The 12,407-nt window shown below is 34.1% G+C and overlaps 1 protein-coding gene across 1 annotated transcript; it reads left to right on the forward strand.

Annotated features, from left to right (window-relative positions):
* Positions 1-10,728: 10,728 nt before the first annotated feature.
* Positions 10,729-12,276, forward strand: LOC123880315 (NADH-ubiquinone oxidoreductase 49 kDa subunit-like). Its single transcript, XM_045928372.1, has one exon. The coding sequence runs from the start codon at positions 10,828-10,830 to the stop codon at positions 12,196-12,198; it is 1,371 nt and encodes a 456-aa protein (XP_045784328.1). The 5' UTR covers positions 10,729-10,827; the 3' UTR covers positions 12,199-12,276.
* The last annotated feature ends 131 nt before the right edge of the window (positions 12,277-12,407 follow it).

Raw genomic sequence — 12,407 nt, forward strand, 5'->3', positions numbered from 1 at the left:
TAGCTAGGATTTCCTAGGAAAATTGTGTCGCCACGTAGCAAGCTCAATGGACTTGAGGAGACGCTGATTTTAGGCACAAGTTACTGTTAAAAATATCTTTAAAAAAATACTTGCCAAATATTTTTAAATATAAATTTTTAGATAAATTTTAAATGAAAAAAATATTTCGTATTCGGAGTATTCTTCGTAAAGGAGACAGTATTTATTAGATAATAAAAGAATTGCTACGATTTTTTGTACAGTAGGTCCCATAATAACCTCGGTTCAATCATTTGTTTGCAATACTTCGTAAGCTTTCTTAAAATTATTTTATAAAAAATCATAATTATACTATTTACTAAACTAAGTTAAACACTGCGTTTTGTTTACCGTATTTTAAGCAAATATTGTATTTTAGCTTTTTGTATTCTCAATCTTAATACCAGTTAAGAAAGCTAATAAGATTCGTGAAATGCACTTTATTTTGGATGCACTAATATGTGTTTCTATTCTTTTTATGTGATTTTGATTATACATTTTGCCTACCTTGCTATTCAGGCCTTTTTGTACGCCTAGGTATAAAAGCTGCAATTTGCGCTGTTACGTAAGGCGGAATCGATTAGTTAATGGTAGCATAATTTATTTGTAGGTTGGTATAGCATTTTCTTAAGTTCAAACTTGATACGCACAAGTTTATTTTGTTAGGAATTAATGAATATACTTTTAAACAAATAAAGTATAAAAGAATAACAAAATGTAAAATTTGACGGCCATCGCTGTCGTGGTACAATTAATTATTATGCTATGCCGATTATTATAATGCGTCCGAAGTATCAACGGAGGCCCATTTTTTCTCTGTCAACTGTCATTTGCGGTTAGCAAGGAAAGTGTTTTGAATAAAAAGTATTTTGCTCCATTATTTAATTTTTATTATTAAATGTTGCATAAAAAGCGGCCTATTTTAGTATTTAATATTGTTTAAAAACTCAATGCACAAATGTTAATCTTTTACAAGTAATAGGGCCTTGGACTGTAGTAATAAAACAGTGTGATGTTTTGTGAAGCGGTAAGCCCCATCAGGCCTCGAATTCATTATAAAAGAGAGTAATTTAAAAAAAAACGAAATTTTTAACATAATTAATTAATTTTTAACTTCACGCTGTAGAAAGGCGATCAACGACACACACACGTCACAAGGCGATAAACGACATATATTTTTCAAATTTTAACAAAAAAATATATTCGGTCGTGCGATGTTAATGTATGGAAAGTTTAATTTGAGATTTACCCAAAAATTAAGGTGAGTATAAAATACAGATATTTTGTAGATAATTCCCATGTCATGTAACATTGCCGCAAATGGCCTACGCTGTTTTAGAAGTAATTAATGCTTTTAACGAGTGAGTAGGCTCGCTTCGCTCGTTGGTTTGGAAAATCAAATTGTAACAAAATGTTGATCGCCGTGCTGTTTGGTTCGCGATAGGGTGACTCATTAGAGCAGCGCGATGTTCCTTTACAAGTATTTTTTTTGTGTAAATGCACCTTTACACGTAAACATATGGAGTGTTGTATTTTGAATAATTTAGTTAGCAAAATTCGTTAGATTTCACAGATTACTCGTGATAGAATCTGAGTGTCGCAAATAATATTTTGTTATCAAGTCTGAATCGGTGCTAAGTAAATTAGATGATTTGGCCTTAACACTAAAAATTAGTTCCTTTTCTGCTTACCATTATTTGTGCGTCATGCACCTATACTTTAGAGAAATAAGTATTTGATTAATTTTTTAGCTTGTATTTTATTTTTAATTAAGAATAAGAAAAATTAGTATTTTTCGTATTCAATTAAGTACCTTAGGAATTATGGTTATGCAACTCACTATGTGTTTTTCTCTCTCAATATTTTATATTTTTCTTATTATATTATAGAGAAGTAATTATTTTTATACCCTGTTCTAAACAAATTGTTTGAAACAGAGTATAAAAGATACTCTAAGGATAAGAAATGAATTAGAACTTATCCAAGAAACTAAAATAAGTGCCTAAAGTCATTGATGTAACATATACAAGATTAATTCCTCAGATCCTGAAATAAAAATTTACGATCCCAGATCCCTATATAAGATATTTTGAGAAGGGTCTTTATAAAAGCTGAAAATTCAGGTTGGGTGTTAGAAAACTTGTTAGGTCTCGATAAAAATACCTCTATTTACTTTAATTTTAAAATTCCATAAAATAATATGGGGTTGAAATTTTAAAGTGGGTAAACTAGATCATATGGGATCTTTATTCGGCTAGCAGGCTGGCAGGTGTAGTTTATTATATAAAAGTATGACAGAATAACTACCTAACAATCTTTCAGCATTTCTTATCAAGTACCTACTCATAATTCCTTAAGACACCTTTTAAAAATAAAGTAAAGTTTAGGTACATAACAAAGCGTGGTTTATTATGTCAGATAGTACAAGTTTTTACTTCAAAGATCTTGCCCTACTATCTTCACTTTGACTAAATCGGCACGAACATTTGCGTTCGACACGCAAATCCCAATGTCTATTATAAACCTCAATATTACAAATCTTGTATATCTTATATCAAATTTTAAAGTAGAGTAAGTGATATTGGTCTTGGCTGAATATTAGAGTGTCATATGTGTAAGCAGTACTTATACTCAGGAAAACATAACATCAGTGGATATGTCGCAGGCATATTGTCAAAGCCGTGATATTACAATCTCACTAGTGATATTATAATTAAACGGTAGATTGTCAATTGACTTCATTTCTTACAATTTATCGGCCTGGTTTTAGTGACATTGTAATGTCACGGGGTTTTTATAGTGATATTATAAAAATCTAGGTATATTATGAGCAAAGTTGGCAGTGGGAGACGTCAAGCGTTCTGATTGGTCAATTCCTTTTCAACCATCGTTTTCCACATCGGAAATGGATCAATCATAGGCGGCCTCATAATCTAACGACAAATGAAATTGTCAAAATATCATTGCCATGCAATATCAGTGTATTGTCCCCGTGACATTATAAGACACTAAAATCAGAACGTTAAATTCCAAGAAATGAAGTCGATTGACAATCTACCGTTTAATTATAATATCACTAGTGAGATTGTAATATCACGGCTTTGACAATAATATACCTGCGACAGATACATCGTCATCAACAACATCTATACAACAGTCTTAGAAAAGACTTAACACGCACTGTTCAAACGGAAATGGAAAAGTAGTACTTGTAAAATACCACACATGACCTGACGCGCTGTTCAGTCTTGGCTTTTCTTTACTCCCTAAATATTGTGTCAATTTAAATAATTATTCGATAAGTATCACATTTGTCTTCATATACGTAAAAGTATATTTATAGAGTATTCATATACAAACTATTTTGATATTCCATATTTTATCGTATTATTAAGTGACAAATAGGAATTACATATCACAGTTATAGTGCAAAGCTGAAATGCCAGCACATCACGATTGACTTACAAATTCCTCCTAAATTCCTAAATTCCTAGTCTAAAGCTGAAACTCCGTTTTGTTAGGTCGGCTTCCACTGGCAATCGTAAATATTTGAGTTTGTTTCAGCTTCAATGAAAAACATTTTTATGGCCAAGTGGGATGTGACTGCATTAATTCTGCTTTGGACTATAATATCACTACAAAACGCGTGGGAATTCTTTTCCTTATTATGATTTTTATTACTGAAAGGATTTTACTGCTTTCTTTTTAGTTGATTTTAAGAATTAATGTCAAAATGATTTTGATTCTTGATACGAGAAATTGTATGCATAAAAGTGCATTTTATAGCTGTAAGTTTTTGGTTTTTAACATTTTAGTTTTTGTTACGGTCACTCAAAAGACCTTAAAGGGCCGGCTGTGCAATATAGGTAGTTATTTTCTGCAAGGTCTGATAAATAAGGCAGATCAGAAATAAATTAATTTATTTTTGTTTTTAAGCTTAAGCAGAATTTTAATATATTTTTCTAATGAAATTCTCACGTTTTGTAGGATTAGATATGTGAAAAAACCAAACAATAATTTATTATACAGTAGTAGGCGAGTCATCCGGTTTCGGACTGATCACTACTTAAGATTCAGAGAAAGAATATTGCATTAGTGATAAATAAAAGTTGTATCAAATTTAAAGAAAGAGCAAACAAAATTGTGCTCTGAAACTGGTCACAAATGAAGTGATTTTATATGAAATGAAAGACAGATTAATAAATTTTTTTAATAATGTTTTTTTTTAATCGCGTGCGTTGACGTGATATTAGGGATTTTTATGAATGATAGAAATAATATGGGTTGGTTAAAAAAAAAGACAAGGTTTTCGGCTTGAAGATGAGATGTTCGTGCTTCTATGATTCCAAACTGTTTAGACAGACGCACATCGCCCGTTTTGCAATAAATTAAAGATTATCGTTTCGCTCTACTTCAGAGAAAACAAAGTCGAAAACCAATAGCTCTCCTCAAAAGTAGAATCGGTTACTAAAATAGTGCTCATAGATTGTAAGTGGTTTTAATATAGTTTTCTTTAAGCTACAATATGAACCAACATTATTCATATTAGAATAATGTTCATGCATGTTATTTAAAAAGATTGTTTAAAAAAATGTATAGACTATCGTTATCTATCTAAATAAATAAATAAAAAAATATATTAATATATTTGCATACTCTATTATATTTGATGTTCTGTACTAAATGAATAACATTAAAAATAGATAACTTTCATACTAACCTGTCTTCAAATATTATATATCAATAAAATTAAATACGTGAAACTCGAGTGTAACATTGTTTTGTATTTATTAATGGTCTATTGTTAGATAAATAGATTTTAGACAGAAATGGGCAACAAAGCTGCTCCGGATTTTATAAACAGACCAGGGTAATTTTTCTATCTGACTCTTCATATGCGAACACTCGCATCCGGACTCCGATTTCTATTAGATCGAAGCATCTGTTCAGACGCATTAGCAAGTTACCGTTAAATTATATTTTTATGAAAAGTGAGAGGCAAAGATTTTAAGTTATTTTATTTAAGTCGTCTGAAAAAAAAATTAAAAAATGCAATTCAGAAATGCTACGTAATTGTTAGAACTATAAAATAATTATAATGTATTAGATACCAATTATAATATATTGAAATAATTAAAAAATGTGTTGCCTAATAGTACCTATTTCATTAGGCAAATTTAATGCTAAAAAAAATATATAGCTCTAAGCTTGATGTTTTACTCTCCAGTCAACATTAATAATATACCAGTTGGATTTTATAAAACATCTTGTAAATATTACTGAAATTAACTTATGTACCAGGTAATAACCTAGTAATGTTATTAATGTTTCCAAGCTGTTTAATTTTAAATAAGTATATTTATTTTTATTGATTTTTAAAAAATATTACTATAATGATATTGTATTTTTCACTTAAAAGCCCCTTTTAAAATATTAGTGAATTATGAACAAATGCGTGAATTGGTAAGCTTCTCTTCTCTTTTTTGACTAAATATTATAGTTAATTGGTACCGATTTTAATTTTTCGATACTATCTAATCATACAAAATGTCAAGTCACTTCACTATGGAAATCGGTTTTGAAATGGAAAAAATATATGATCTTTGTCCAGAAAGAAGCTCGCGAATTCATGGTTTAGACTTTAGACAAAAATGATATTACATTGATTTTGCTAACATTTACTATGCTGTATTCAAAAGGGGCTTTAACAGAGTGAACTATTTCTAACCAAAAATACAACTGTAAATTTTAAGTGAATAAAAGTAATTCACTTTTATTATATTTTATTTTATCTTCTTAATTATAGGATTTCCTAATTTTTACTCAGAATCTTCTTATTATTCAGATATTATATTATATTTCAAGTTGTATTTGCATGTAAGACATATTTTAACATTATTCTTAGTATAATAATAATTTTATGCTCGATATATGTAACTGAAACCAAAATATGTTGTAATTTCAGATTTTAATTTTTTATATAGTATTTTTTCAGATTAATTTCTTTGTTAACTTTATTGAAACTGTTTAGATTTCAGTTAGTATAATACGTACGTAATGATTTATTGAATGTAGTTAGGATGCGTACAATACTGTAATTTCCATTCCAAGGTTTTTAAAATTTATGCCATGTGTTTAAATATAAGTATTTACTTACTTGATGTTGTTTCAAATATCAATAAATGTTTAATGGGAAAGTCATGATTTTTATTTCCTTAATCCTATTTTCCTGACTCGTCATGATCACTGACTCATCGCCGCCCACAACCGAGCACCGGTGTCTCTTCAGAATGAAAAGGTGTTGGCCATATTCACACACACAGAACACAATACGAATAAGGTATAAGCTCTCGTAGCCATGCTAGTTGCTAAAAGTCTTGGCGGCCATTGTGTTTTTGAAACGCCTAAGAAACTAATTTTATAATACCTATCTAACGAGGTGTTCCTGAGGAGGCAAACCAACATTTTTTCCTAGTCCCCTAAAAAAATCCTATGGCTTTTTCTATGTTTTTCTATAATATATTACCTTATATTAATATAAGGCCCTAGTAAGAAGAAACTAAAAGTAAGACCTAGTAGGAGAAACGAGCAGTGATAGCTTAGTGAGGTGGGCCTCCTATTCGGACGGCGCAGGTTCGATCCCGGGCACCCACCTCTAACTTGTCGGAGATAGGTACGTAAAACATCGTGAGGAAAGCTGAATACTCCAAATGCCTTAGAACACTCCAAAATATTCCCAAAAGTATATGAAGTCTGCCACTGGGCCAGCGAACTATGGCCTAAACTCTCTAAGAAGAGACCGTGCTCAGTAGTGGGTCGGCGATGCGTCGATCTTGATGATGACTTAGTAGTAGATTTATGTTACCCGAAAACGAAACCGCAACTAAAGGCCGATTCACACTAATTGCGTACACGTGACACGTGCTTAGTGACGCGCGTAAACCCCTAACACACCGGGTTACGCATACGTCTACGCTTTACGCAAGCGGTGTGCCACATTTCGTACAGTTCCATACATTACAACGCAATGGTACGCGCTATGTCTACGCTTTACGCAAGCGGTGTGCCACATTTCGTACAGTTCCATACATTACAACGCAATGGTACGCGCTATGTCTACGCTTACGCAGCCTGTGTGAACGAGCTATAAGGCTTTACGGTAGGTAGGTATTCGTTCCAATGGTGAATTATAGCTATTGCGTACATCGAATTTTAAAATAGCCCCTTTATAGAAAGTTATGGGAGACACGGAATCGATGTCGCCCGGTGCCGCGCCGTACCTGTCGCGAGGCAGCCCGCACGCCATCCCCCGCAGGACGTCGCATAAAAACAAAATTACTTTTAACATTAATAAACCATCTTACTCTAATTTGCCTTTACTTTCTACTTCTTTTAACAAACCTTTCGAAGCTCCCCGTAATATGTACCAGTTGTTATTTACCTCCGCGTGATATCAGATGACTTTTTTTGTGTTTATTCTTTTTGTCTCTATTTAAGTTAATGGAGTTTAATTAGTGTACCTAACGAAGGCAAAGTTTCGTGACGCTTGTCATTTCGACAGATAGGTACATCGATTAGCTAAAATTGCTTGAATTAAAATGACTGAGAAGGAAACGCCAAGGACTAAACAGTTGACGGAAGATGAGATCAGTAGGGTATGTATTGAATTTTTTTTTATTGCGTTACACGCTATCTAGCGTTCTCACGTGGTGGTAAGTGATGACTGATGAGGCAGTAATAGATGGAAGCGGGCTAACTTTGATGAGATATTGCACTTGCATAAGCCCATATCTTTTATCGGTTCCTACGGGCATCTCGTGCTGGAACGCTAAATTGGCAGCACGGTTTTGCCGGTAGAGCAGTAACCTAGCTATGGCCGAAGCCTCGCACATGACCAGACCAGAGATAATTTAGGAATGTGTTCAGTAATTATAATATCTCAAATTACCCCTGCTATAAATCGATCTCGGGACCTCCCGCTTAAAAGAATCTTAAAAATAGAGCCTCGATAGCCCAACGGTTGAGGAGCGGACTGAATTCCATAAGGTCGGCGGGTCAAACCCCACCCGTCGCACTATTACCACTCCTGGCACAAGCTTTACGCTTAATTGGAGGGGAAAGGAGAGTATTAGTCATGATTAGCATGACTAATATTCTTTAAAAAAAACGCAGCGCTCACCACTGCACCAGGGAGATGGCTAAAAACCTACATGTACCTATGTAAACACCGAAAATGTACTAGATGAGGTCCGCGACTTCATCCACGTGGATTTAAGTTTTTTTTGAATCCCGTGGGAATTCTTCGATTTGCCGGGATAAAAAGTAGCCTATATCTGTGACCGGGATGCAAGCTATATCTATAGAAATAGAAAATCCCCGCGACTTTTCTACGTACATTTAGTTTTTTTTTTAATTCTGTGGGCGCTCTTTGATTTTTTGTGGCAAAAGGTAACTTAGGTCCCTTGCCGAGATGCAAGCTATTTCTTTACCTAATTTCCTCAAAATCGGCCAAAAGGATGGGCCGTCAAAAACTAACAGACAGACAGACACACTTTCGTAATTACATAATGTTATACGGATGTTGTGTTTGAATATCTACGTAGGCAGTCAAAATAATATAATAGTTTCTTCTTAGTCTTAGTAAGTAGGTACGGATAGCGTTACCTGCCTAGAGCTACTCGGAACTCTACATTCGTAGCACTGAAATTATTTCAAGACTAGCTGATGCCCGCGACTTTGTTCGCGTGGATGTCGCGTGCTAATCCAGGGTATAATCTATCTCCATTCTAAATTTCAGCCCAATCCATCCAGTAGTTTTTGCGTGAAGGAGTAACAAACATACACACACACACACACACACATACAAACTTTCGCCTTTATAATATTAGTGTGATTAGTGTGACGTGATCTACTCTATGTGTAGCGTAGATGTCTTTGGAATAACTATATTCACATAGTACTTAAATAAGTATAGGAACTTATCGAAGTATTTTTTGTTCTTAAATGCTAAGATGGCAGTACCTACTCGATTACGCGACGCAAAGACAAATTCATGTGCATGTGTCATACCTATGTTTGTATAATTTGAAAAATTGACTTGATGGTTTGAAAGCCTAAAAAGGACTGCTCAAGATTTGGCCTAGAATTCAAAAAAAATGAAATTCAAATTCAAAATTCAATTTTTTTTTATTCAATTAAACTTTTACAAGTGCTTTTGAATCGAACCTAGACCTGGACCTCTGGACTGCTAGCAGATACCTACCCATTTAGTAAAAATAAAAAGCGATCTCTATCTTTACTTGATATAAGCTTACCTACCTCTTTATAGCTTACTTATTTTGATGAAACTAATTAATAAATAGGTGCACCTATAATATGGGCTAATTTAATAGTTTATTGTATGTGCTCCTACCTGCTCGTTCCTAAAAACTATATCTCCAATCCGTGACTCGTTTCGTCGAAAGATATCTAAACTTGCCATTTTATTGAGCACATAGTTATTATAAGCATACAAGTACCTAATCTAGAACTAGGTCACATATCTAGGCATAGGCACAACATAGGTGTATTCGGATTTAACTTTCATACAATACATTCCCAATATTCTTACGTGCATGTTGTTTCAATACTGTATCTGGTTTAATCGTATTTTTAAAATACACATTTTAATGCGTATCAATAAAATTTTACTTTACGAGATCTAACCGAGATTTCGGTTTAAATTATTTGTGCATGTCCATATCATACTTAGTGGAAAGAATAAACCTTTGAAATAATAACCACACGTATTTGAAGCTATATATATATCGATCTACACATTATTAGATACACACCTCAAGCTTAATTGCCTCCTATGAAAGCGTGCCAATAGCGTTTCTCCATTCTACGAACACCTTCTTGTTTTATCAATAGTTTCACACTTTCCATCAACACAAGGGAGTGTAAAATGAGCAAACCAGTGTGCAAATCATTTTTATTCTAAGCCATGAAATGTAGTGTGCTATATTAACCAAGTATGAGGTACAATAATGGTTATACTTGATGATTTAAATATGTATTAAAGTTATTCTTAAACTTCATTGTTTGTTACTTAAACTATTGTTAGATTTCGTTGCAAAAATGGACGAATCAACTACTACGGATAAAGTGGAAGCAAGAGAACATTTTGAAAATCAGTTACGTTGTGCTTTCGTTAAATATGATTACGTGGAAGAGGAAGGAGATTCCACAGAGGTAAATAGCCACTTTTGTCTCTCTAAAAACCTATCGTTTCATCGTTATTGCATATAAAACTTATACTAGTATTAATAACTACAATGCGTGCACTTTATTATACGTATGTACACAATTCTTATATGATAAGTATTTTATCCTTGATAAGTTACCATATTATGTATAGCACAGCTAACTTGCCGAAGTTGGCTCTGTCAAGTTACTTCCACATTACTTACACTGTAAACACTTGCAGCAAGTTAGCTTCTGTAAGTTTTGCATTATCATCATTATCATTAAACGACAGATGTCCACTGCTGGATATAGGTCCCTTGTAGAGAGTTCCACACGCCACAGTCTTGCGCCGCCTGAATCCAGCGGCTCTAATTTTTTTTGCATACCTACCTAAAAACTAAAAACTTTTAAATTACTCTATGCCTGCAATGAACTTTTTGGTTGACATTAAAATGTCACAAAATAATCTTAAAAAATATACGTAATTAAGTCAAATTAAATAATAATTATTTATTTGATATAATTTTAATTTGAAGGGTAGATATAACTTCATCAAAGCGATATACAGTCTTACTCATCGCAATGTGGACCCAAAAATCCTTATCAATATTTGATTGCTTTAAACACGTTCGGTTTATCCGAACTTGCTCTCCGTTGAAAGGAGCAAGGTGGAGTCCAGATCCTCGTTTTATTGAGCAATTCAGTGGAGTAGCAGTCTATACCAACGAAGCCATAGATAAGTATTACAAAGTGATATGGGATTCGCGGGTAAGGCCTATTGAAAGAAAATTAAAAAACATGTGGCTAAACTTTGGACCGCAGCATCCAGCTGCTCACGGCGTCCTTAGATTAATTCTAGAGTTAGATGGAGAAACAGTTGTAAGAGCTGATCCTCATATAGGATTTTTACATAGAGCGACAGAAAAACTAATGGAACACAAACATTATACCCAAAGTCTACCATATGTTGATCGATTTGACTATGTATCGACACTAGCCAATGAACAAGCATTCGCAATGGCTGTTGAAAATCTTCTTAACATTGAAGTGCCTCCGAGAGCCAAGGCTATTAGAGTCCTTTGTAGTGAACTAGTGCGTATCGGCAACCATCTTTTAAATGTTTCGGGCACCATTCTTGACGCAGGCGGGATAACTCCCTTCTTTTGGATGTGTGAAGAACGTGAAAAAATTTATGAATTATCCGAAAGACTCTGTGGAGCTCGTATACACTGCGCGTACGTCAGACCCGGAGGAGTATCTCAAGATATTCCTATAGGGTATCTCGATGATGTTCACGAGTTTTGCGCAAAGCTGGGTGAACGCTTTGATGAAACTGAAGATATTACTACCGGAGGGAGAATGTACTACGCCCGCACTGCAGGTATAGGAGTTGTAGAAGCACACAAGGCTCTCTATCACGGCTTTAGCGGACCGATGCTTAGATGTTCAGGAGTAAAATGGGATTTAAGAATTGCTTTTCCGTACGACAATTACGACACGTACGACTTCGATGTGCCAGTTGGTTCCTTTGGCGACTCTTATGACCGTCATTTACTTCGCTTAGCAGAAATGCGCCAATCTATAAGAATTATAAATCAAGTCATCGATACAATGCCAGAAGGCGCAATCAGGACCGATGACTCTAAGGTTGCGTTTCCTTTAAGGGCAGAAATGAAAATGTCTATGGAAGCTTTAATACATCATTTCAAGTTATGTACCGAGGGATACGTAGTTCCCCCAGGCATAACGTACACTGCTGCCGAGTGTCCTAAGGGCGAATTAGGCTTTTATATGGTAGCTGATGGCACTTCGAAGCCTTACCGCGTTGGTGTAAGATCATGCTCATACAACCACTTGGCAGGTCTGAGCTTCTTGGCAAGAAAATGTATGTTAGCCGATATAGCTATACTGATTGCTACAATAGACATTGTATTTGGTGATGTAGATCGTTAAACATGAAATGGTTTTTCTATAATGTAAACGATCATGTACCTACCTATCTTTTACGTTTTAATAAAAATAAAACAATGATGACGTTTTACTTAATAGACGCCGCACGGTCAAAGATCTACCTTATTTTGTTGATCTATTGGCTAGATTATTTGGCTTTGGATCAGAGAATCTAGGGCTCAATTCGCAAAACGCAAAAAGTTACGGTGTTG

This window comes from Maniola jurtina, chromosome Z (genome assembly GCF_905333055.1).
Source record: "Maniola jurtina chromosome Z, ilManJurt1.1, whole genome shotgun sequence".
Classification (NCBI taxonomy): Eukaryota; Metazoa; Arthropoda; class Insecta; order Lepidoptera; family Nymphalidae; genus Maniola; species Maniola jurtina.

Excerpts from the sequence above, each read along its gene's own strand:
- LOC123880315 (XM_045928372.1), top strand. The coding sequence starts at position 10,828 with ATGTGGACCCAAAAATCCTTATCAATATTTGATTGCTTTAAACACGTT.